The sequence below is a fragment of the Typopeltis vanoorti genome, chromosome 6 (assembly GCF_054136105.1).
Source record: "Typopeltis vanoorti isolate ZY-2024b chromosome 6, IOZ_Tvanoo_1.0, whole genome shotgun sequence".
Lineage (NCBI taxonomy): Eukaryota > Metazoa > Arthropoda > Arachnida > Uropygi > Thelyphonidae > Typopeltis > Typopeltis vanoorti.
The window spans coordinates 69,634,252-69,660,015 of NC_143554.1; the positions used below are offsets into that span (position 1 = coordinate 69,634,252).

General features: G+C 35.0%; 1 protein-coding gene across 7 annotated transcripts in view; it reads right to left on the reverse strand.

Moving 5' to 3' along the window:
• Tlk (Tousled-like kinase) overlaps positions 1–25,764 on the reverse strand; it is a 641,803-nt gene that overhangs the window by 237,142 nt on the left and 378,897 nt on the right. For all 7 annotated transcript variants that reach the window (XM_090394231.1, XM_090394230.1, XM_090394235.1 and 4 more), the window contains 2 exons: positions 12,149–12,195; positions 2,322–2,540 (listed from right to left, as the gene is read on the reverse strand). In XM_090394231.1, the coding sequence (XP_090250357.1) occupies positions 2,322–2,540; positions 12,149–12,195 (266 nt within the window). The remainder of the gene's footprint in view (positions 1–2,321; positions 2,541–12,148; positions 12,196–25,764) is intronic.

The following is a 25,764-nucleotide window of genomic DNA, read 5'->3' on the forward strand; positions in this document are numbered from 1 at the left end:
CTGGTCTGTAAGTGTTTATGTTTTGATAAATTGATAAGTTTTGATAAATTTTAACTTTTTATAATAGATCTGTGTATACTTTATGGTAGTAAAATGATAAAATAGACTAGTATCTACATATCTTTTATGCATTCATGACATACATAACTTTTACTTAATTTTTCTAGATATTTCAAGGTTGCACGGTTTGTCTGTGAGTTTTTTAAATTGTTGCAAATTTTCGAAAAAATTTTACAAACATTTATTTTTTTTTAAAAAATGTGTATAATGGACCCATGCAGTTCAAAGCCGTGTTCTTCAAGAGTCAATTGTATATACTGTATAGCAATGGCTGAACATATTATTTTCAAACAACTTACGTTAATAGAACATAAATCCACATTGTATAGAATATAATATTATTTTATAGCTTAATTTTTACATCTAAAAACTGCATCTCTGGCTAACTGATACCTCAGCATATCGTAACAGTCAAATATCAACTGACATGACATAATCATAGCTGTACGTTACCAATGGGTACAAAACCTATAACAATGGGTATGGGGCCTCCACAGCTTTTTAATACAACACACACACTTTTTTGTTATTCCTAAATTGGGTTAAACTGAAATCGTAATGTGTAAAATGAAAATTTGTAACTTTTTTTAACTGAGCAAACTGAAATTGTTCAATTCATATACTGTGTAAATTGAAGGTTAGGTATATTGGCTTCACAGTTTTAGTTGCTTCATCTCTAATTCTACACAACACAATCCACCCCTTCATATAATAGAATGACTGTATGAAACACAAGATTTCTTAAATTTTAAAACAGTCATTCAAAAAACTGTTATTTGAATGCCAATTACTAGTTTTGAGAGGTGTGTATTTCTCAGCATGCTTTTTATGCTGATTTAATTAATAATTTTTGGTTTCTTATATCCCTTCCTGATGATAGTAGTTGAATTGGATTATGAAATGCAGAAAGTAAAGTTTTACGCTAGAGATAAGAAATATTTCAATGTGTTTCAAGATCATTACTTTTATTCATGCACCTCATGGTGATGACTCAGAATTTTTTTATGAAAGAATTGCCTTTTAGCATTATTTCTGCATCATGTACAAATTCAAATACAACAGTGCCTACATTATTCTTCTGACAATTTTCTCAGTTGCTGTGGTCAAAATAAATGACTAAGGGGGGCTAGAATAATGTGTCTGCTAACTGTGCATGTTCTTGTTCAATTCAGTGTTCCGGGAAGGAAAAATATACCATCTCCAAATGGGAATGACTAACTGATCCTCAACTGAAAATTCATCATAAATTTAGGTTCTTCACAGCCAAGATGGGAATTGGAACTAGGGCCACCTCAATGCTCAGAAAGCTACAAAAGTTCTTTAATAATTTGCAATGATAAAAGAATTACTGAAAGATTTACTGTCACTATGTGTACTGATTTTCTTTTGTAATATCTTGTGTTTTTAAATAAACTAGATTAATGCTTTTTGACTGTTTTATTATCAGTATTCAGTTGAAAAGCAAAACATCAGGAAATTGATACTGTTTTGTTTATAGATATCTTTATTTAATTTCAAACTTTGGGAAAAACTTAATGATGATAATAACTGTCAACCGTGATATACACAAAAACTGAGATTAAATGTATTGATTAAACTACAAGAAAAAAAAATGCATAATTTTTTCAAGAAAATCTGATATATTGAATCCAGTGGCGCACCCAGAGGGGGCAAGGGGCCCAGGCACCCCCCAAAGAAAAGGAAAAAACACTAGAAAAATTTCCAAAAATCTTTTCCTAATTAAAATTCATTTTTTTATTTATGTTGTGTGCTACTTATGAATTAGCGATCACACTGCAGATGCTCAGTTATAGGTCGTATGCGATGTGTAGTGTGTATTCGCAAAACATCTACTCAACTCTCCCCCCCCCCCCCCCAAAGGTTAAATCCTGAGCGCTCGGCCCCCTCCAAGATTAAATCCTGAGTGCGCCACTGATTGAATCTGTTTTTAGAATATGTGACACAGCAGATTAATTCAGAAGAAAAATAGGAATTACAGAGTACTATCACAGTATCCTAAACATCCTTTGAGAGTACATATTGGGAATTTGATTCATAATTGTGATAAAAGCTTTCAGGATGCATACTCAATAAAACATAAATTTGAAATGTCGCAATTCTTTTTAACTAAGTAACATAAAATATGAATCACAGAAATCACAAACTAGTAATTTTTAGAAAGTTTCTTTGTAATAAATGAATTCTACAGAAAAATTTTGCATCACGCTTTTTTCAACACTAAAACATTAAAAATACCTTACCCTCTGTAGTTCTTCTATCCTGTTATCTCTAATTTCAAGATCCATCGCTGATTTACTCTCCAGTTCCTTTATTTTATTTATGGTGAGATCTGTTTGGACGACTCTTTGAGTTACTTGCACTGGCCTTTGGAGGGGCATCATCATTGCTGTGTAATCAAGGGTACTATTAATTGCAGCTGCTAAGGGTGATGCCAATGGATTTTGAGGTGACTGGGGATACTAAAGAAGACAAAATATTAAAGTTATCATTAGTTTCATGTAGAGAGAGAGACTTATTCTGAAATTAAGTTTACTCCTTAAATAAAATAGGCAACTTGCATGTCTCTGGTAAATTGCAGAAATGAAGGTTGCCAGTAAAATGCCCTGGAATAACATAGTTTCACTTTTTTTATAATAATCTGACCCAAGAAATGTTAATGATATATAGCATATTAGTATTGCAGGTGGACTACTGTTGCAGGCCTCCAGTAAGATGACATCTTACACTGGATACTTTATTTTACTTCAATGTATTGCTTATTTGGATTTAGTTATAAGATTTTTTTAAGTGATTCACTAACCATTCCTGCCATCCTGGGAGGTAAGGACTAAATCCCACCGATAAAAGGTGATACTTTACAGTACAGTAGCACTATGGATTGGATAAGAAGTAGATCACCTGGAAATCTTGCTCTAAATGCCACACAAGGTGTTTTTTCAAACTATTCCAAGCCTCCAATATGCACAACAGCATTATTCCATTGGGAAATAAATTCATCTACTACCTACCAAGCAATATTTGAGTCCAAAATGTTTTAAATGGGAAGTTGAGATGCTAACCACTTGATACGAGGCCAGCAAATTCATAAATAAATAAAATCCTCTATCAAGTTAATACCAAATTTAAAATACAGCAATATGCTTTGGGCTGTACAATGCTGCCCTGAAACAAGTTGCTGGCAAATATCCTTGTGCCTTGGAATTCTTAAAACAATTATTCAGAAGGCAGCATACAAAGACTGTTTACATCCATAACATTTTCAAGATATATAATACTTTAAAGCAGTGGGTCTTAACCTTTTTAGTGATCGGCACCCCCTTGAAAAATGTGTTTCTATTTCTTTATTTAGGAAATTAAATCTATTGCAAGATAATTTATTTATTGAAAAATAAACACACACATTTACATACATACAAAACAATATTTCAATTTTTAATTGTTTTGTTGTTGTTGTTTATTCATAATAATATTTGAAGCAAGGCTCCTTTTTTTTGAAAGAGCCACGCATAAGTCTTCACTTGCATTTAAGCAATTTCTGGCTTTTGTTTTTATGTGCAAAAGTGATGAAAATCCCATCGAATCTGGGTCAAAATTTAGAAACTTCTCTCGTACCCCCCCAGGGGGGTTGCACACACCCCAGGTTAAGAACCACAGCTTTAAAGAGAGACTATGAGCTCAGAATGAACTTTTGTCATTGAGTGCTCATAAATCACAAATAGTGGTGTGTGTGTGTGTGTATGTGTGTGTGTGTGTGTGTGTGTGCGCGCGCGCGCGCACGTGCAGGAATGTACTTGAAATGAAGTGAAAAATACTTGTAATGAACATTTATGGGCATTGAAAAGCCTGACACAATAGCTGGAAACTATAATATGAGGCTTAATGGGGAAGGGGGGGGGGTAAAAACATTTCTTTTTTTTTCTTGTTGGTGGGAACCAATGAAACATATTTAACTCAAATATTTATGTATTTGCATATCATGCAGCACCACTGAATTTCTCACAAGTTTGCAATTTCTAAAAGAAATATTTAACCCTAATAGTTTTTTTGATTGATTTTTATTTATGTATTTGCATCATCATGCAGTGCCAGTGAATTTCTCACAAAGAAATATTTAACCCTAATAGTTTTTTTAATGATTAGTATATCTCCACATTACAGAGAAATCAGACCAATGTTAATATAAACTTTCCTAAAATCAAATTTCCAAAAAACTAATCTTGAAGTTTTTCAGATTGTGTATACCTGAGACACCTTTAATAAATAAAATCAAATTTTTGCTTGTTTGCTTACTATACCACCATGAAATTTTCAATGCTTTTCTATTTGACTAGAGAAAGACCACATGCAATGATTTAAGAGGTTCCCTGAAAGGTTCAAATATTAAACTGCAATGTAACCTTCAGTCCAGCTGGTAGATTAGTTCTGGAATTTTCAGAGAGTAGAGTTAAATTTATTGTAATAATAATAATAATAAAAGCCTGCAACAAAAAGCAACAACAACAACAACAACAAAAAAAAGTATCTAGCCAATTTTATCATTTGAAAACAAAAACCTGGTCTGCTCTCCAGATTTAGAAGATTATATATGCAGTTATCCCTTGACTTACGTCCGTTTGAGTTACGTCCTCTTGAAGATATGTCCGTGACCCCATAAGGGAATAAATAATATTTTCAGCTATACTTTTGAACAAGACGCAAGCAAGCATAAGTTAAGGCATGCACAGTAGCAACAGCACTTTCAGCGGCAACCTCCCTTGCCAGTCGGCACATGTCTCCAACAGTTACTCTGTTGATTTTGTGTTGGAGAAATAGGTTCTTTGTGTATTTATCGTGAAATATTTTGCGATGTTTTGTGTAACATGGCCCTTACATGCACAATCAAAAAACCTAGTTAAGAATCACAGAAAAAGAGGCAAGCAATTGATCTTGAAACAAAGTTGCAAGTTATAAAGCAAAATGAAGCTGATAAGCCTGTCAGTGTGATTGCACATGACTTTGGATGGTCTCATTCTAGTGACGACCATTTTGAAAAATAAGGATAAAATCATAGAGGCTGTGAAAGGATCTGCTTCCATTAAATTGACAATAGTGAAAAAAGCAACGGCAAGGTCCTATCGGTGATATGGAAAAGCTACTCGCATCATGGATAGAGGACCTGAACCAAAAGCACATACGCCTTAGCACTATGACCATAACTGCTAAGGCACTAAGTCTCATCAGCATGTTGAACGGGAAAGCAGAACCCGATTATGACTACGAATTCAACGTTTCTTCTGGTTGGTTCATGAGATTCAAGCAGCGTTTTGCGCTGCATAATGTGAAAATATATGGGAATCTGCAAGTGCTGAGAAGGCTGCCAAGGAATTTGTGGGAAAATTGGATAAAATTATTACGGAGGAAAATTATTTGCCACAACAAATATTTAATATGGATGAGATGTCCTTGTTTTGGAAAAAAAAATGCCCGAGCGGACATTCATCCACAAAAAGCTAAAATCTATACCTAGTTTCAAAGCTCTTAAAGACCGTATTACGATTCTGTTACGGGTAACATGGCTGGATATAAACTGAAACCATTTGTGATATGGCACAGTGAGAATCCACAAATTTTCAAAAACATTAAGAAGCATACTCCCAGTTCATTATCGGAGCAATAAGAAGTTGTGGATGACTCAAAAATCATTTGAGGATTCCTTAATCAACTGTTATGTGAGTGAAATAAAAAGCTATTGTGTGAAAGAAAATGGAGAATTTAAAATTTTATCAATTCTAGATAATGCTCCAGGTTATGTCTTATAGTAGTAATCTTCACCAAGTTCAAGGTCATGTTTCTCCCTCCAAACACTATTTCATTGATCCAACCGATGGATCAGGGAGTTCTTGCAGTGTTTAAGGCTTATTATCTACTTTTTCACAAGCTATTTCTTCTACTGAAGGAAATGACTAGACTCTCATGCAATTCTGGAAAACATTCAATATTTATCATGTTATTAAAAATATTGCTGTGGCTTTGGTCAAAGTGACCTCTCAATGTATGAGAGGCATATGGAAAAAGACATTAAAAGATTTGTGCATGTTTTTTGGAAGTTTGTAATAGTGGGCCATCAAACAATCTGAATCTTGAAGTGAATGATGATGACATAATTCAACTCATAGAAAGTTCCCCTGAAGAGTTGGCCAGCAAAGAATTGGTCAAACTGAGGAACAACTGCTGCAGAAGAGGAAAAACGCATAAAGGAAGAGGGAAAAGAGAAACAGGAAGAGGTAGTTAAACAATTTACAGTGAAGGGTCTTGCAGAAATGTTCTTTGCAGTTAGCAATGTTCTCAAAATGGCTGAAGACATGGACCTCAATGTTGAACTCTATTTAATAATAGAAACGAAAGTACATGATGTGTTTGTTTGATATGAACAAATTTATGATGAAAAGAAGAGAAATAAGAAAAGCACATTGGACATTTTCATCAAAAAAAAAAACAAAGGTTACACCAGAAGAGCCACAGTCTGATCGTTCACACAGGGAAGGAAATGAAGATGTGATTGTGGAGGAAAATTTGGATGACTGTTCTCCTGTTTTATGGTGGCAGTAACACACAGTACAGTTTTATAATAAGATTTAAAAATTAAAATGACAGTATACTTATTACGGTTAAGTCCCTAACCCCTATAACTCGGTTGATTTAATGTATCGACTTATGTCCTGTCAGATGGAAGAACCCGGACGTAATTCGAGGGATGACCGTGTGTGTATATTTCTTTACTGCACCGGTAATGAAATCTTTATTCATATTTTTTTTTAAAAGTGGAATGTGTTCACATGATGATGTACATGAACCCAGTGGTTTATTAATGATTAACCATACCTCTTAATATAATGTAATATACTTTGAAGATTGCTGGTCTGGTTGGCTAAGTGGTTAGCATATCCGCTCTCTGGCCAAAAGGCTGCGGATTCGAATCCCGGCGTAGGCATGGATATTTGTGATTGTCCGTGGAAATGCTAGTGGTGGTGGTGGTTGGCATTAGATGGCATTGGTGTAGTTGTGGTTAGTTGAAGTTGGTGGAGACGGAGGGTTGTGGAGTGGGTGCCCTCCCTTGATGGGTCTTTGGACTCCCTGGAGGTGTCATAATAATAATAAGAAGAAGAAAAGTTTTAACAGTTTTAACACATGCACCACTAATTAGTTGCAGGATAATCTAATGAGTTTTCTGTAACTAACTCTAAATATACAGATACCATAGTCACTTAAATTTAACTACAAAAATAGTTGAGAAATATTTCACTGCAAGTTTCTTAAAGCATCACTTATGTTTGATTAGAGAACCACAAGAAATGAAAGTAAATGATTACAGCATCTAACAATGGGCTACTTTTCATATGCCAGCATGTGTATACTACATTGAACCCAAAACACTACTAGAAATTAAGGGAATAAAAACACATTTAAGCATATTAAAATCTACACATGGATTGAGGGGGGGGGGGACTCGATACAGTTTTGGTATCGATAAAATTTCTCAGTTTTGGATATAAAAATTCTACCACTATAATTCAGACCAGGACAGTGCAGTGAGACTTTTGAACTTCCTTCAAATGAATGTTTATACCTGAAGACAATTCAATAAAGAATTGAATTGTCTTCAGTATGACCTAGAATGACCAAAAGATCCTACAGATTGTGAAAACATCATGATAAATCAGAATGTATGTGCATTTTTTATATAAAGTAGATAGGAGTCTTCTTAATGTTCAGAGATTCATTGATGAATGGCTAGTTTTAGTGAAGTTGCACAAGCATAGAACAAGTTTATGTTGAATAGAGTAAATTAACTGGTAGACTTTATTCTTTAGTTTATAAGTGGCAGTTGGCTAAAACTTCCTGACATTGCTGGCTACACGTGCAGAAGAATATGCATTGCACATAAAGAATGAGGATTCTATATATTCAGGAGTGACTTCATTATCAAAGTCCTGATATGTATCCTCAAGGGAAGAGGAGTACAGTATATTACGATAGTACTACATAAAACAGTTACATCATTACTAATTTCCAATTGATAATTCTTTCCCAAAGTAATCTGTTAACTCTCGAGAAGACTCCAATATTATCAAATCTTATATTTCAGTCTTCTAAGACTTCTTGCTGCATCAATTCTCCTGGAGCTTGGTATTTCTCAGGGTCTTTTTCCTACCATCCTGACAAAAAAGCACTTGTTTTGCTAACCTTTCTGCTTTCTATTCTGTTTAAGTGACCATACCACCAGAGATAGTTCTGCTAACACATTCCTGAAAGCTGACAATTTCAAGTTCTTTCTAATATCAACGTTCTTAATATGCTGCTGCTTGTTCACTCCACAATCTTTCTGAGAACTCTCATATCTGTAGTCTCCAATCTTTGATCAAGTGTTTTATTTCTAACCCAGCTCTCAGATAATTTAAAACTGGTTTGAACACCAGCCTTGTATACATTTAATTAAGTGTTTTCACTCATTTCTTTCTTATTCCATATTAACTTCTTCAGTTGACTTCCAGCTATACTTTGAAATTCTGTTGTCTATTTAAATATTTAATTTACCATATTCACTTAAAACTGTCTATAAACAGCTGAAATGGTTCAATATTCCTCCTTATTTTCACTATCTTTTTATTACTGATTTTAATACAAAATTTATCACATCAGTTATTCAATTTACTCAGAAAATCCTACAGACTTGTGCTGGATTTATTTAGCAGTATAACATCATCTGCATAAAAAAGTAAACAGCTGAGATTAACATCTCCAGTTTTGATATCAGGTATAATGCTGCTTTCCTTCAAAATGTGATCCATACGAATGACGAATAACAGTGGAAATAATATGCATGTCTTAAACCTGATTTAACATCGAACCATCCCTTGTACCTCCTTCAATTCTAACAATTCAAATATAGACTATGTACTGATCAGTATAACATCCCATATAATGTTGTGAACAGCTTATCTTTTGGTACTTTGTCATATGTCTTTTGCAGATTTTTACAGAACTTAAACACAGATCTTTACTTTATTCCCATGATTTCTCAACTACCTGATGTAATAAAAATCTGATCTTGACAACCTTTACTTGGCATGAACTTGATTTGTTCTTCTCAAGTTTCCCTTTTTACAATTTTTCTTAGCTTTTTTTGAAGTACTGCTTGTATGCATTTTGGAGTAAATCGGAAGATTAAAATTTTTAAGTATATTTTCAGTTCCTTTAGAATCACAGTTATTTAAGAATGTGGTGTTTATAAATGTTGAGATTCCTTGAAGTATTTCAGAGGAACAGATATTGTGAGCCGTTGTTAGCAAGGGAGTGATTACTCTGTATTTTTGAGGATGGTGTGCTGATGAAAGGATATACATAGCACTCTGAGAACATGAGGGTATCATAAACTGTTTCAGATGGAGAATCATTTGCATGCTACTGGATATGAAAATATCAAGTAAAAATTATAGTCCATATAATGCTTCAAGTGTAAACTTAATTCTGAAATAAATAAAGCTAACTTGAAGAAATTGTTGTATATCTTGATCATATGATTCAAAATTGCAAAAATTAGTATTAATATAATAGATTCACCAAGAATTCTTGGTGAACCTATTGATAATTAAACCCCCACGACAGTTCTTTCAGCTTGTTTATGGAGTTCACAATTTCATATGAAATACCCTGGAATAAACCTGTTGATAAGGTATAGAATATATATAAAATATTTTCAAGGGTCAGCCAAAGGGCTATTTGTAAATAGAGATGCTGCCAAACCTCATTATGATATCAGACAGATCTAACCTTACATCTTATTTTTGAAAGGAAAATACATATTATTTTTAATGTAAGATATTGAGATCAGTGAAAGAATGGAGAATGTTGGACATAAATTTTCCAATTCTACAAGTTGGGCTAACAACAGAATCATCTGTAGATCTCAAGAGACAATTTGTCTGTTGAAACCAGTAGATGATATTTTGGTAGAAGTTGTGTATATCCTAGATAGTCTGGTGTGATGTGTCCTTAACTGTTCACTGGTCTAATAACGACTTTTATCTAATAATTTTATTATTTTGATACTTGGTGGATCCCAACAGATGAGATCACATCAGGACCATTCATTTTTCTAATAGAATCCTTCAAATCTTTGACAAGGGTAATATGCTGCCCTTGTCAGCATTACAGAAGACTAGATTTGGTTTATTAATCAAAGAACAAGGGCTTTTTACTTCAAATTTTCTGATGAGATTAATTTTATTAGTGTTCTGTGCTTTTGAAACCTTAAGAGCGCTAATGTCTTTTAAACTGTTCCAAGATGAAGTGTCCAGAGAATTATTTAAATGGATTTCTAGAGACGTCTTCTTACAGAAATAAGAGGCTAGACTACATTTAGTGTTAACAATACGTTCGGATAAAAGCTCCAGTTTAGCCTTGTGGTAAATTCTTTGAGCTCTAGCTGTTTTAATGGATTCCCTAAAGTTAAGAAAACGGGGAATGACTGAATGGCACTTGCATCTTTTAAGAAAGACTAGTCTGTTGATGAATAATCCAAATGTCCTGAGATTCTTCTGATATTCTTTGATGAGCAAATTTAAATCCTTGTCATCAGGAGAATCGATATTGACGTACATATTTACTCAGTAGATAATGTTATGAAAAAATTATATATATATAAAAACTCTCTCAAAATGCTTGACTCAATACAGAGGAAAGCAATTAGACTTATCAATGATCCATCCCTTACCAACAGACGTATGGTCTAGGCAGTATGTATACTCTACAAATATTTCCATGGGAAATGCTCATCTGAAATAACATCAATTATACCCAGCTCAGTACTAAGCTCACTGGAACACGTGCAGCACAACATTCCTTCACAGTACACCTAGAAACAAACAGAACAAATTTCTTTTCCTCTTCCTTCATCTCTGCAACTGCTGCACTGTGGAACAGTCTTCCACCTGATGTGTTTCCCAAGGAATACAATTTAAAGTCATTCAAATCAAATGTAAACAAATTCCTCCTTTCCAAACCCACTACCCATACACGGTACTAATGTACTATAGGTTGACCAACCAACCTCTAGTGTATGGGCCAAACATAAAAAATATAAAAAAAAAAAGAAAGGTGTTAAAAGTCAACCCATGAACTACCGTCCAACTGCTATCACTTCTGTTCAATCTAAAATTATGGAGAAGGTCATCGACACCAACTCTTGAACCACCTAGAGATATACCAACTAATCAGTGACCAGCAGTATGATTCTGCCATTAGCGAACTACAGCTGATCTTCCTGCTGTCACCACCCACCTCTGGACTCAAGCCATGGAGAGAGATTTGGAGAAACTCACATAGTTGCCCACAACATTTCAAAGGCATTTGATCAGGTTTGGCACAGGGACCTACTTAGCAAACTGCCATCATATGGTCTGCATTCCACACTGCAACTGGATCACCAACTTTCTCACTGGTTATTCACCCACTCACTACGTATCATGGTGGGCAGTTTCCTCTCCTCAGATTTCCCCAACTTCCTAGATATAAATTATCACATTCAGAGTTATTACCTTATTAAACAAGATTCTGAGAGACTGTTAGCATATTAAGTAAAACTGTTTTTTTTAATAAAAACTAAATAGTTTGATGTGGAAACAATGCAGGCGTTATTTCATTGTGGATAATAACAAGTTTCAAAAAATGATATTAAAAAAATATTTTGTTAATTTCATTATTATACAAATGATTATATATAAATTTTTATATCAAATGGTTTTTAAATAGGTGCTAAAGGGTGGGCCGTAACCACCTTAGCAGCTAAGGGAAACCACTATCAAATTTAACATGAATAGACTGAATGAATAAGTACTAGATTTTTCTGAAAGAATCAAGATCACAAAGTAAAGAATTACTGCACCCAAAACAAAATCATTACAATTGAAATAACTCACAAATGTGTTCTTGGCTTTAGTTAGATTTAAATTATACATAAAATGTGTTTAAAAAAGTGGTTTATTAAATGAACTAATATGCATTAATATTTAATGTTTAATATACTCACTTTAAAGTATTCATTTATTTTTTTTGCATCAGTCCTTGTATTTTTTCCTAGAAAAGCAAACACTAAAGCTTAGGTATAGTCAAGTAATACACTGCATTATCATGGATAGTAATGACATAAAAACTAGCCCAAAATTATAATTATATAAATTACTTGAAACAAGAGGTTATACATATATGTATATAGATTCATATTAATGTGGGCTTTGCTTGTATGGAGACGAGTCTTTGGACTCTGTGAAGATGCTCGGGTAAAACTAATAAGCCACAGTTGCATATGATTAAAATAGCATTCTCACTGATCACATTCTTAGCATATGAGAAGTAAACATGTTATGATATTTTCTTTTGTGAGAGTAGCATTACTATAGAAAACGTTTATTTGCTTTCTACTTTATGCAGAATATGAATATCAATGAGAAAGTGAATGAAATAAGTCTGTAAGAGAGGGAAAGGGTCACCTATTAACCAGACTGCCCTTTCTGGATAGCATCAAAAATTTTAGAAAAGGTTTTACTACAAAATCCCAAATTTTAGAACAGTGTTTTAAGGCAGGCTGTCACAAAGAGATGAAACAGTATTTTAAATAGAAAAGGTCCCAATTTTTTTGGAGTTGGTGAAGACTATGAATATAAAACTGTTACTGTGAGGACTACCATAAAGCTAAATAAGGTAGGCCTAAAATGGATGAATGAAGAAATTAAGCATGAAATCTAGTTGAAGAAGGCACTGTGAAGGCAGCGCACAAGATGAATGTTGGTAATAATCAATTACATGAAGAGTATAAAGAGCACGCCAGGAAAAGTGCAAAATACTGCAAAAATGCAGTATGATCAGAAATTACCCAATCAAGTTAAAGAAAATCCTAGTGGGTTCGTTTGACATGCAGCAAGTAGAAGATAGAATACCTATGGGAGTATGTTAGCTGATGACAATGGCAGACTGGAAACTCATGCACAGGACACAGTTGAAGTACTTAATGAGCAGTTTATATACTTTTGAAGGTAACATCATGAGGATGTGGAGTGTACAGGGTATGGTCAAAGAGAGAATAATAGTGAATGAACAGCAGGTATCATATGAGGAATTAAGTAAACTTGATGTTAATAAGACAGACTTGATAATACAGCTAGGTCTCGAATGGTGCTGATTATAAATCCCACATGAAGTGGTTGCATTATTCAAATTTGCACTATTCATACTTTCAGTTATATGTAAAATATGGTAATTGATTCCAGCTCAATGGAAAAAGGCAATAAAAAACTTCAAACATAAGTTTTTATATGTTTATTAATGAAATATTACAGTAAAAGATAAAAAGAATATACTTATAATTTAAATTTATTGTTAGCAAAGTCACAGAGTAGTTTATAGAGAGCAAAATAGAAACAAAAAATTATAAATATCATTCCTGAAGGTAAGTTTACACTGACAAAAACATTTTCATTATCTTGCAAAATATTTCAGACAGGTTTCTCTGAGACTTTAGACCTTTAGACTCTTTAACTCCAGGTTGAGTTTTTTTTTTTTTTTTTTTTTTTTCTTTCTTAGAAATGTAAGTTCTGGAAGGCATCCTTTTCAGAATAAAACTCCATGTTAAATATTTGATCAGTGTACCCACCATCTTGAATTTTTTTTTTTTTAAAACATCAGGATGTTTAGATGCTGTGTCCTTGTTTGCACTGGCCACCTCACATGGCTTTCACTCTCTTAAACAAATTTAAAATCTCTGTCTGAATGGCTGCTCTGTTAAGAGAATGTATTTTTTGATTGTAATCCTCAATCCATACAGTTAAAATATGCTCTATTCCTATCATTGTAACACTACTGTAGCAAAAAAGCTTATGCAACTTTACCCTTTTGTTTTATTTCCCCTGCATGTTTTAAAATATTTGTACTGTAGATTCAAGAATTCCAACATCTCGTCCTATATTAGAATAGCTACAACCATGTTCATGACATTCAGTCACATCAAAATTTTGCTCTAATGTAATAACGAGCCTCTTCTATTCTGTGCTCATAGTGTTTTTATCTGAAGGAATCTTCCTTTTGTCTATTTTGTTAAGGTTACTTCTTAAAATGATTAAAACAAATCATGAAAAAATGATATTATGGACAGGCAGCAGCACATGCAACATCGAATACTGTATCATTTCAATTTACATCCATCACAACTAGCTGTATATCACTGTATGTCTTGAAAGAATGCTCCAGGGAATTAAAGACACTTTGGCACATGTGTTTAGCACAAGTCTCGCAACAAGGTGGGAAAAATTGCTCCATTTCCAAAGGGGGGGGGGGGGGTGAATAAGACAGCAGCTGCTACAAATTATAGACCAATCTGTGTGTCTGGAGTTGTTAAGATGTTAAAGAAGTCACTGAGAACTAGGATTCAGAAATGAGTTGATAATAGCAGTATGATGGTCATCATGTGTATGTCACAGTAAGGTCAAGCTTTAGCAACCTATTAGATATTACAACAAGCTGACTGTATAAGGGAGATGCACATATAGTAGTGTATGACAGAGTGCAACATAATAAGCTGATAGTTAAACTGAATCAGATGAGATTGGATAACAGACTCAGTTGGATAGTTGATTCACTGTCAGATAGATATCAGCAGGTTGTGTATAGAAGAGTGGTATCCCAAAAGAGGAAGGCCACTAATGAAGAGCACAGGGGATCTTGTTTAGGGACAATTACTGTTTAACTTATATGTTAATGATATTGGAACTAGTTTAACTGGTGATATGCATCTGTTTGCCAATGATGAAAAGTTGGAAAGAACCGAGTAGTAGAGCAATTGTTATAGCATTGCAGGAAGACCTCAATAGACTATGTGAATGGGCAAGTAACCGGGACTTGCACACTCACATAGTCTATTGTGAGTGGGCAAGTTTACAAAGTGCAAGGTCTTGAAATATAGCAGGGAAATTGGGATGCAGGGTATGGAATTAATGAGGAAAATTTGAAGGAGGTGGAAGAGATGAGAGATTTGGGAGTGATTTGCTGGACAGAGACTTAAGTTTAGGGGTCACATTGATAAGAACATCACAATGGATTATGGCATTATTATTATTAATGAGGAGGATGTTGACATGCAGAAGCATAGAGGTTATGGTTCCCTTGTATAAGACTTTGATCAGGCTACAATGGACTACTACACAGATTTAGCCGACTAATTTTCAAGGGGATGAATACGTACTGGAGATGGCCAGAGAAGATTCACTCAGTGTCAGATCTATGGAATGTCATATACCAGGAGAGTTTGAGGGAATGCAACTTGCAGAGCCTTGTGAAGGAGAAGGAGAGAAGATATGATTTTAAGACATAAGTTGGTGAGGGATTATTAGCAGATTAATGTGGAGGATATTTTTCAAAGAGTAAACAGAGACAAGGGTAGAACAAGAGACAATCCCTGAAAGCTATATAAGGAGGATGTGAGCAGGCAAGTGAGAAACAGGTTCTTTGCATGGAGTGTTATTCGTGAGTGGAATGAAGTGCCTGAAAGTGTGGTTAATGCAGAAAGCTGTAAATGGATTTAAGGCTCATTTTGATGATCTTACAAGAGAGTATGAACCCCCACAATAAGTCCTTTAATCCCATGAAGCTCAAATGTTAATAATAATAATAATGAATTGTTTGTGCCAATGAAGGCCGGAGCATTAGCTTGTCCAAGAAAAGAAATCATATTTTGCTTGAATATTTGAGTTTTATCCAAGATTTATCAAATTTTTATGATGAATTCTGATCACCGTGAAGGAAAGGACTGTCTTACAAGAATTAAGACAGGAAATAAATCTTTCGGTGGTAATGGAAGTTACTAAGTTGACTCAATGCACTAGAAAATGACAAGAAGAGTGGTGTAAGTTATGGAGGATGCTGAAACTTGGAAAATTTTGGTACTATAGATTTGAAATGAGTAAGATAAAGTCATTTATGTACAGGAGAAAAAGTGTGGATGAACGTACAGTCTGGAATATTATAAAATGGGCAAGAAACACGAAGAGGGATAAACAATCCACCACTTAGTCATACAAAATAAACAACTAGAGAGTAAACTGGCAAACAAACTAAAAAGGGTGAAAAGCAGAACATAAGATGGTGTGGCAAACAGTCTTCAATACCATACCTATCAAACTTTCTGTGTTTTCTAGAGTGAGAGTGCAGGAATTCATATTGGGAGCACTAATGAACTGGTGGCTTCCAGATGGTAAGGAGAAGCGAGACAATAGTTTGAAAGCTACTTTTACCCTCATCTTTGGAATATGTTGAATATAGACCTTCCGTATTGTCAGGTAGATACCAACTGAGAATGAAAAATTGACTGGGGTGTTTTGATTACAGCTGAGAGGACACAACAGAAGACCAGAATGTAAGGCATGTTGGCATCCAAGAATGACCTATTCTTGGAATAACAGGAGATGATTTGCTGGAGGAGAAGAATGATGCTGGTAAGTCAGCTTTATCACTGAGAAACATTACAGTGATTCCATCTGAATGTGTGTGTGTGTGTGTGAGAGAGAGAGAGAGAGAGAGAGAAGTTTTTTTAGGTTAGGGTTTACCGACACAAGGACAACTATGGTCATAGTATGTCATTATAAAAAGGTAAAGGCAGTACAAGTTTAAAAAGTAAATATCTTTTATACAAGAAAATAAAATTTAAAAAGCGGAACATAGATGTGATATATATATTGAAACAACATTATTATATATATTATAAAAATTGCATTCCTCTCTCTCTCTCTGAGTGAAGTGCTGGCACTGCACCAAAATATGATACATGGTAATGTTATTTTATTCACAGATAATTGGGTCCTTCGCCCTCAACAGATAAGAATATGCAAGATGATTTCAACCAATGGGGAGCCTAGTAAGATTGATTTCCTTTTTTTGATTCTTATGTAAAGTGGACTAGCTACTGCTTAATTTCAAGCCCATTTCATGCAATTTATTTGTTGGTATTTCCTTCTTGGCCATTGATCAATTAACTTTGCTTTTATTTATTTTCTATAATCTTATAGGGAGCTAACAGTATATGGAAATGGATAAAGTCTGAGCTGATCCAACATATGCACTGCAGTCTCATATTTCTCTTGATTCCAGTGTGGCTGGAAATCCAGCACAAGTGAACATAGAAATTAAGGACTTCATTTGATACAATAATTGTACTAAATGAGGAGTAACGGGTTATGGATTGTACACAAGATAAAAGATGGCCTATAAAGAACTCAATGAATGTGTATAGATCATCCATTTTTCATAGCAGTTTTTTTTATATGTTGAGGAGCAAGCTGTGTGTCATGCAACTCAGCAGAACAGTTACTGTATTCATGTTGAATTTGAGTGGAGACATTGTAGTTGACAAAGCAGCAGTAGATACAACACAGAACTCCAACCTCAAACTGTTGATATAAACAGCTGCAGGTGGATTGATGAAGTAAACAATCACCTCAGATGATGCAGTGGGGGGGGGGGGGGAAAGCATGGTGGGATGCATACCTTTTAAGGAGAAGACTATCATATTCTGTATTGTAACGATGTCTAGATTCACTTTGAAGGGCTTATATAATATTTTTCCACACACAGTACCAAAGGGATCTTTGATAAATTTAAAAATTGCTAATCCACATAGGATGGTTAGCCGATGCTTTTTTCAAGGACATAGTTAAGTGACAAATGATTCTGTTGAAGTAAGAAAGCAGGTCCATTTGTTTCGACATAAAGGCTCTGAATAGGTGATGTGCAAAATGCACTAGTAGCTATTCTACTAACTTGATCCTCTCAACCCTTCAATGGTAGACAGGATCCAACCCTTTGAAGAAGCATAGACTCTTAACCCTTAATCAAGCTTGGAGCAAACAAGTGCATGATTGAGTACTGATGTTCAGCAAGGAACATCAGCACTCAATGCTGTACATGACAGTATAAAGAATGCTTAATGGTGTCTTACATTTGTCTCTTATCTGGTGGGTGTGAGAAAAAGTTTATGTCAAAAATGATTCCTCTAAGTACTTCTGTTGCATTGGAATAGTGCTATTGGTCTGGGCAAAGAATGCCTTTTCACTAAACACATACACAGAATCTTTCTTTCTGCTGAATGCATGAACTCATTACTGCTCAGCAATTATTCTGTTGAATGGTAAGAAGAATAAATCTAAGGAAATCAGGATGAGATGTTTTATCTCATAATGGATGTTAGCAAGCCTTAATGGCACAGGCATGGAAGTGTAGAGGTGCTCTTTTCACTGACTGACTGTACAGCTCTACCCTGAAGAGAAGTCACTCTTTTGTTTCTTTGGATGTTCTTTGAATATCTGAAATACCCAAGGATATGAAGCTATTGCTGATATTTTTCTAGCAATGCTTTATCCTAGGATGTCTGAAATTTCTTGGGGTTCAGCAATTATACATTAATTATTCAGGATAGACAATGGTGTGGTCTACCACTTTTGCACCTGGTTGCATGACTGACATATGATGCAAGCTGGATCCAACATTTTTTTTTTACTGATGTGATGGACTTTGGCATAAGTACATTTAAAGGCTATGGGATGTGATCTGGTGTATCACAGAAATAGACAGATGCTTTGGTTTGATTTTTTTTGGCTGCATGGTACTCAGGTTTCCATCATGTTTCAAACAAAGTGAAGACTAACACAGTGTGTTTTAAACTGCAGTTGTCCCTCAACACACAACTGCAGTTTAAAATGCAAATACAATCACGGACAGGTGCTATTTGACTGTTCCAGCATTAGAATTTGCAGGATTAAAAAATTGAACAGTCAGTTTAGTCAAATTTCCATATGCACAGTACAGAAGATAAATGTAGCTCCTGATAAGATATACTGAAAAGCACAGGAAAGTGACTGATTTCCTATATATTCTCTTCAGCATCCTACATGAACAGTAGGGGAATAGCAGAAGAGCAGCAGATAGACATAAATTATACTGTCCATTCTTAGAAAGGGAAAGGTTTTTATCCTGAGTATGCAATCTGCCCTCACTCACTTGTGCTATCTTAGGATATATGGCTGGAATCGAAGGCAAGTTCTGCTGTAAGAGTTTCCCTAATTCTTTTGTTTTGTAGACTTACCCAACTTACAAGAAACTGAGGATTTGCCTTTGTCTGGCTTGTGCATATCATTTGATTTTGAAAAATGTAGATGGCTAAAGTTCATCTCTTCATCTGAAAATATGTTTAATAGATCATACATATCACAGTCAGTTGTGTTTAATTTCACCACATATAGAAGTGTCAGAGGTGCTTAAGGGTCAAAGCTGTATAACTGAGAGGAGACCTCCACATAGCCTTTAAAGGAATGCGGAGAACCGACCAGGGCTTCTGACCTAATGGCCAATCCTCATCTTCTCATGGTGCACCCTGTTGGGTATCTACTTTGATACTGAACGAAAGAGGATGGGCTGGCAATTTGGGATTTAGCCGACCAAATTGGATTCTTATTGGTTAAACCAAAATAAAAAATGGTGGTACAACATGATAAAATTTCATGCCGGCTGGGGCGTCGCCCGGTTAAACAAGGCCCCAGTTGTTTTCGCCAGGGAACCAGGGCAAATAGCGAAAAGTCAGCTACTGGAACAAATCTGAAAACAAACCCCAACTCAACATCACCAGAATTAAAGATCGGTACTATCAACGTAAGAAGCCTGAATGGCAAAGAAATGGAGCTAGCTGAGGAATTAGATAAGTACCAGATCGACATAATAGGGGTGACTGAAACAAAAAAGACAAACACTGGTGAGATCTTTCTGAGCAATAAATACAAAATGTTATATTCAGGCAATGACAATCAAGGAAAAGGAGTAGCCATAGTATTCAACACAAAATACGAGGCTAATCTTCTTGAATGGCTGTCAGTCTCAAGTAGAGTAATGTGGGCAAATATGAAAATGGGGAACTGGACAATGAGACTTATTTGTGCCTATGGTCCCACAGAAGGTTCTACTAAGGTAGAAGTGGAGGAATTTTTTGAGGCTTTAGAAAAAGCAACTGGCACAATGAAAAAGGAAAAGTTGGTCCTTGTTGGGGATCTAAATAGTAGAGTAGGAAATGATTGTGAGACATACAAAAATATTTTGGGAAAATTTGGAGAAAAGAGCAAAGCTAATAATAATGGCAAATATCTGTTGGATTTCTGCTCAGGACATAGACTGGTTATTACTAACATCATGTTCCAACATAAAAATGTGCACAAATTCACATGGAGAGAAGAGGCTAGGAATAACAGACGATTTGAAATTGGAAGTGATCACTATTCAGTCTTGAGCAGGATAAAATTGAATTTCATATTGAAAAGAATAATATGTAAGAAAGTTTTAAAGCGAATAAAAGTTGAAAAGCTCTCAGATGTGAACTGTAGACTAAAATACAGAAAGATTATTGAAAAGAAAATGAAAGAGTTTGAGAACAGGAATCAAACCTTGGAGATTCAGTGGCAAACTCTGAAGAAAACATTGATTGATTCTGCTAGAGAGGCATGTGGTGAGGTTCTGTGCAAGGATAAAAAAATCAGAACTCCCTGGTGAACACAGGAAGTTAAAGAGGCAGTGAAGGAAAAGAAGAAAGCATATCAAAAGTTCCTGGCAAATAAATCAGCTTTTACTCTTACAGAATACAGAGACAAATGTAAGAAAGCTAAACACTGTGTAAAACTAGCTAAACAAAAGTCATGGGAGGACTTTGGCAAGAATATAGAAAATAAATATCAAGAAGGTAGCAAAATATTCTGGAGGTTGTTGAAGAAGCTTAGGAATGGAGGAAAGAGTGCTGTAAAAGGAATTAGAGATGATAAAGGTGACATGAAAACAGGAGAAAAGGATATCCTTGAAGTATGAAGTAATTACTTTGAAAAACTGCTAAATGAAACAAGCAGTGATGACAGCACAGTGATTAAAAACACTGACCAGGCATGCAGTCACGAATACATATCCATACTTGAAGTAGAAAAAGCCATCAAAGGCTTGAAATATGGAAAGGCAGCAGGAGTAGATGATATTCGACCAGAAATGCTGAAGTATGGTGGTATAAAAGTCTTACAGTGGCTGCACTGCATAGTTCAGAAAGCCTGGACAGAGGGACGAATTCCCGATGATTGGAGTAGAGCTCTCATAGTACCCATATATAAAAAGGGAAATAAAACTGAATGTGAGAATTACAGAAGTATTTCCGTACTGATTGTTCCTGGCAAGATCTATGCAAGCATACTTGAGAAACGGTTGAGAAGAATTGTGGAAGAAAAGCTTGGTGAAGAACAAGCTGAATTCAGGCCAAATAGAGGCTGTCAGGATCAGATCTTCACTTTACGACAAATAGTCGAGAAAGCATGGGAATATAACAAAGATCTGTATTTAAGTTTTGTCGATTTGGAAAAGGCATATGACAAGGTGCCAAGAGAGAAGCTATTCAATATACTGCAGTTATATGGTGTCAATGGGGCATTATATCAAGCAATACTTAGTCTGTATTTGAGTTGTAAGTCAGCAGTTAGAATTGAAGAAAGTACAGGAAGATGGTTTAATGTTAAATCTGGTGTGATACAAGGATGTACATTATCCTCTCTGTTATTCATTATCTATATGGATCACATTATGAAAGAAAGTGGTATTAAACATGATATCAGAATTGGAGATGTTAATGTCAGCTCTTTGCTGTATGCAGATGATGTTATACTTCTAAATAAATCCACTACAAGTCTGCAAGATTCTCTGACTAAATTGAATAGCTGTTGTAATAGATATGGTATGAAGGTCAACAATAAAAAGACAAAGACAATGAAAATAGGCAGAATCATTGAAAATGTCAATTGTGTTGTGAATCGAGAACCTGTGGAATAAGTAAAACATTTCAGCTACTTAGGCATGATTTTTACTGAAGATGGTAAATTAAATATAGAAATAGACAACAGAATCAGCAAAGCTGGTATGGTGGGAAGTCAATTGAATAAATTCATATGGAATAAGAGAGAAATTAGTCGGAACACTAAATTAGCTGTATAAAAGGCAGTGTTCAAACCAATTTTAACTTATGGATCTGAGAGCTGGGTCAGAAGTAATACACTTGACCAAAGACTAGAGACCGCAGATATGAGAGTCCTGAGAAAGATTAGAGGCGTGAACAGATGGCATCAATGGCAATATCATATTAAAAATGAGATTATTAGGAAAGAACTTGACATTGTCAGTATCCAGGAATGCGTTAGCAGAGCTAATCTCAGGTGGTATGGTCACTTAAACAGAATGGGCAAGGAAAGATTAGCAAAACAAGTGTTCTCTGCCAGGTTGGCAGCAAAACGACCCAGAGGAAGACCAAGATATAGGTTGATTGATACGGTACAAGGTGCCTTAGACGATAGAAATATAAGATCTGATAATGTTGGAGTCTTGACAAGTAACAGACTGATTTGGAGGAAAATTATAGATAGGAAGTTAGTAATGATGTAATTTTTTCATGTAGTACTGTCATATCCTGTACACCCCTTGAGGGTACATGGCAGTAATTTGATGATGATGATGATAGTAGTGTCATTTTTTTCTGTAGAAGTGTCTGGCAGCTTTTCTTTATGCAGTGCTCCTGCCATGTTTATTTATTTATTTTTGACAAGTGGATTCTCATTTAGCGGGATGAGTTTTGGAGTTGTTTCAGGTGAGACCACCATAAATAGTTTGTGTGATTAATGCACTCCAAAGAAAAGTGCTTGATTTCAAGAAGTTCAGACATACCAATTAGGAGTTATCCCTTTTGATATTTTCTTAAATAACTATCATCTTCTGAGAATATGAGTTTCCAGGCAAGACTTCTCTTTGCAGCCCAATAAGAAATGTTCTCTTTAGTCTTGACCTTTTGTATCTCTTTTCTATCCCTTCAAACTTTGACATGTTTGAGCGTAAGCCAGATAGTCTCACTCATTAGTTGATGCATTTAAGCTTTTCTTGCAGAGAACAATTTTTTATTATGACCTTTTGACCTTTGATCATAGGCATGAGAGAGAGAGAGAGTAGTACAAACAAAGTGATTTTTCATTCCTCCTTAATGAATGGCTGATTGTAAAGCTCTTGCCAAGTTGAGTCACTGTTTCTTTTGTAGCTTTAATATCGATATTCAGGGCAATACAAAGCAACTGCTGACACTCTAACAAAATTTTCACTAAAAGTGTCTGCAATCACATAACTTTTAAATGTATTCGGAATTTGACCTGAATGCATTTAAAAGCTGTGTGATTTGATGTGGCAAGGTATCTTATCTCCAAAACATACCTCATCCTCTGTCTTAATCTTTCTTGGCTCCCAGGATTCTGACATTGCTTGAATAGAGTGGAAAGCAATATGATGCTTCTGGAATTGCACTTTCTCCTGCATGGACAATACAACCTATTACAGACAGCACTACTTTATTAACTGACTGTGTCAGTATTAAATTTTGTAAGATGAGAAAAAGTATTCTGATCAGCCTAATCAATTTTCCACACAGACATCTGTTAGGAGAACATGATTCCTGTGAGAATATAGTGCAAATGGAAAATGTTCTCTTGAGCATCCCACGTGAACAGTGAAAGAATGGCAGTGAAGAAGATTATAAGATGTATTACAGAATACAAGCGAGTAGGCATATTTACTAATGAGTTCATTATTAAGGAAAGAGAAACATAGAAAGATGTTATTGTCAAGCATGTGCTGAATAATATGACCTTTTCATTAATCTACAGGATGTTCTATCCATTAAAGTCACTCATAAGAAGTATGTGCTGAGGCAGTTGTAATATCAGATTATCACAATCTATCTGATTTAACTCAGATCCCAGTGGTAAATAAATGGACCATATTGTAATAAGCACACCTCTGACAGGTGAATAAATACCACTTCCAAAGCAGTGTTATGATGAACAATGAAAAGGAGTAAGGATGCTCACTCAAATAGCAACTTTTCCATGAGTAGGTCCACCTCTGGGTCTGTTCTTATATTAATTAGTGTGCCTTAAGGTGGAATCCTCACTGGGTTTTAAAATGTTTCTCTACAGAAAAAAACAGACAGATTTCTTTTGCAGAAGAACCTTGATATTCTTGATACAGGCCAGAATCTGTGACATTTCAACTGTAAGAATTTCCCTATTCTTTTGAGTTTGTAGACTTATCAGATTTCCAAGAGGCTTATCTTTGTCTGGCTTGTGTTTATCAAATGATTCTGCCAATGTCCATGCAAAAGTGTTCAATACATCATCTAATATGTCAGGGTCAGTTCTTGTGGTTAGCTTACATTCAATGGATATACAAAATTATCCATTGTTCCATGGAGTCTGACTGTTTTCCTTTCAATGATGCCCTTGCCATAATTTTCTTGACAAGCAAGTTACCATTTTAGTTGTTTCAGGAGTGAGACTGTAAAAGAATCGATGACTAATATGTTTCCATAGAGAACCACCCACATTCATGAAGTTCAGGTATGCTGAAATTATCATGAAAGAATAGACATAATGGTGTGTGTTGCTTTTGATATTTTCTTAACTACTACCTTCTCAACATATAAGAGGACTACAGGACACACATTGTGATGGCTAGCTTTCTTGTTGCATTCTGATACATTTTGTTCAGTTTTTATCTTTTGTGACTGTCTTTCCTCCTTCCACTTTGGTATGTAGAGGGGTAAGCTAAATGTTCTCCTTCATAGTTGGCACATTTAGGTTTCTTTTTAGAGCAAGATTTATCATACCCTTTACTACCAAACTAGACACAAATAGTGGAGTGACAACAGGTAGTTTGGGCATGTATCTCAGACATTTAAAATATCTTAGACAATTATGGGATGTAAAACCTAAGAGGACAGTTAAGATATCCTGCTTTTACTGATGTTAGAAGTTTGAGTGAATCAAAAATAAGGAATGAGTTGAACAACCCTATGTATCAAACTGCATCTCATACCCGTTACTCTTTGATCTTTACACTCTGAAAATATCTTCTCATCTGGAACATCAAGGAGATCCAGTTCTGATATTACCTGTGGAATAGAACTGATATTGCCTCTAGAACAGTCGAAAGTTTTACAAGGTGAAGTCATAAATGGTATTCCCACCACATGCTGATGTTGCTTGCAGTAGATATTCTGAATATTGCTGACATAATGTTTCAACGAGAACATTACTGGAATGTAGTTGTTTTCTTAACTGTTTTGGAATGTATGGCTATTCCTTCTTAACCATTTTGAATAATGAAGGGCACCATTTTCCCCTGTTGTCTTTTCATTTGTAGCATGGATAATGAGAAACACCAGAAATGTATGTGTGTGTCTGATGTCTTATGTTATTTATTTTTTTATCAAATGATTTCTCTACAGCATATGTACTTGATTGGGGTCTTGTTAAGAGACACTTGAAAATTTGTGGATGATGGATTCATGCTCAAAGGCAGTTTTTGGTTCAGGTGCAGAAATTCATACCCACCTACCTTCCTAACTACACACACGGATAGATACCAGCTATCTGGTAAGCAATAAATGTGCAAGAAAATAAACAAAAAAAGCAAGTATAGCAATTAAAAAACAAGGAAGCAAAACATCAGGGTCACTCTGAAAGCTATGTTGCATGCTTGTACAGTCTCCTAGATGCT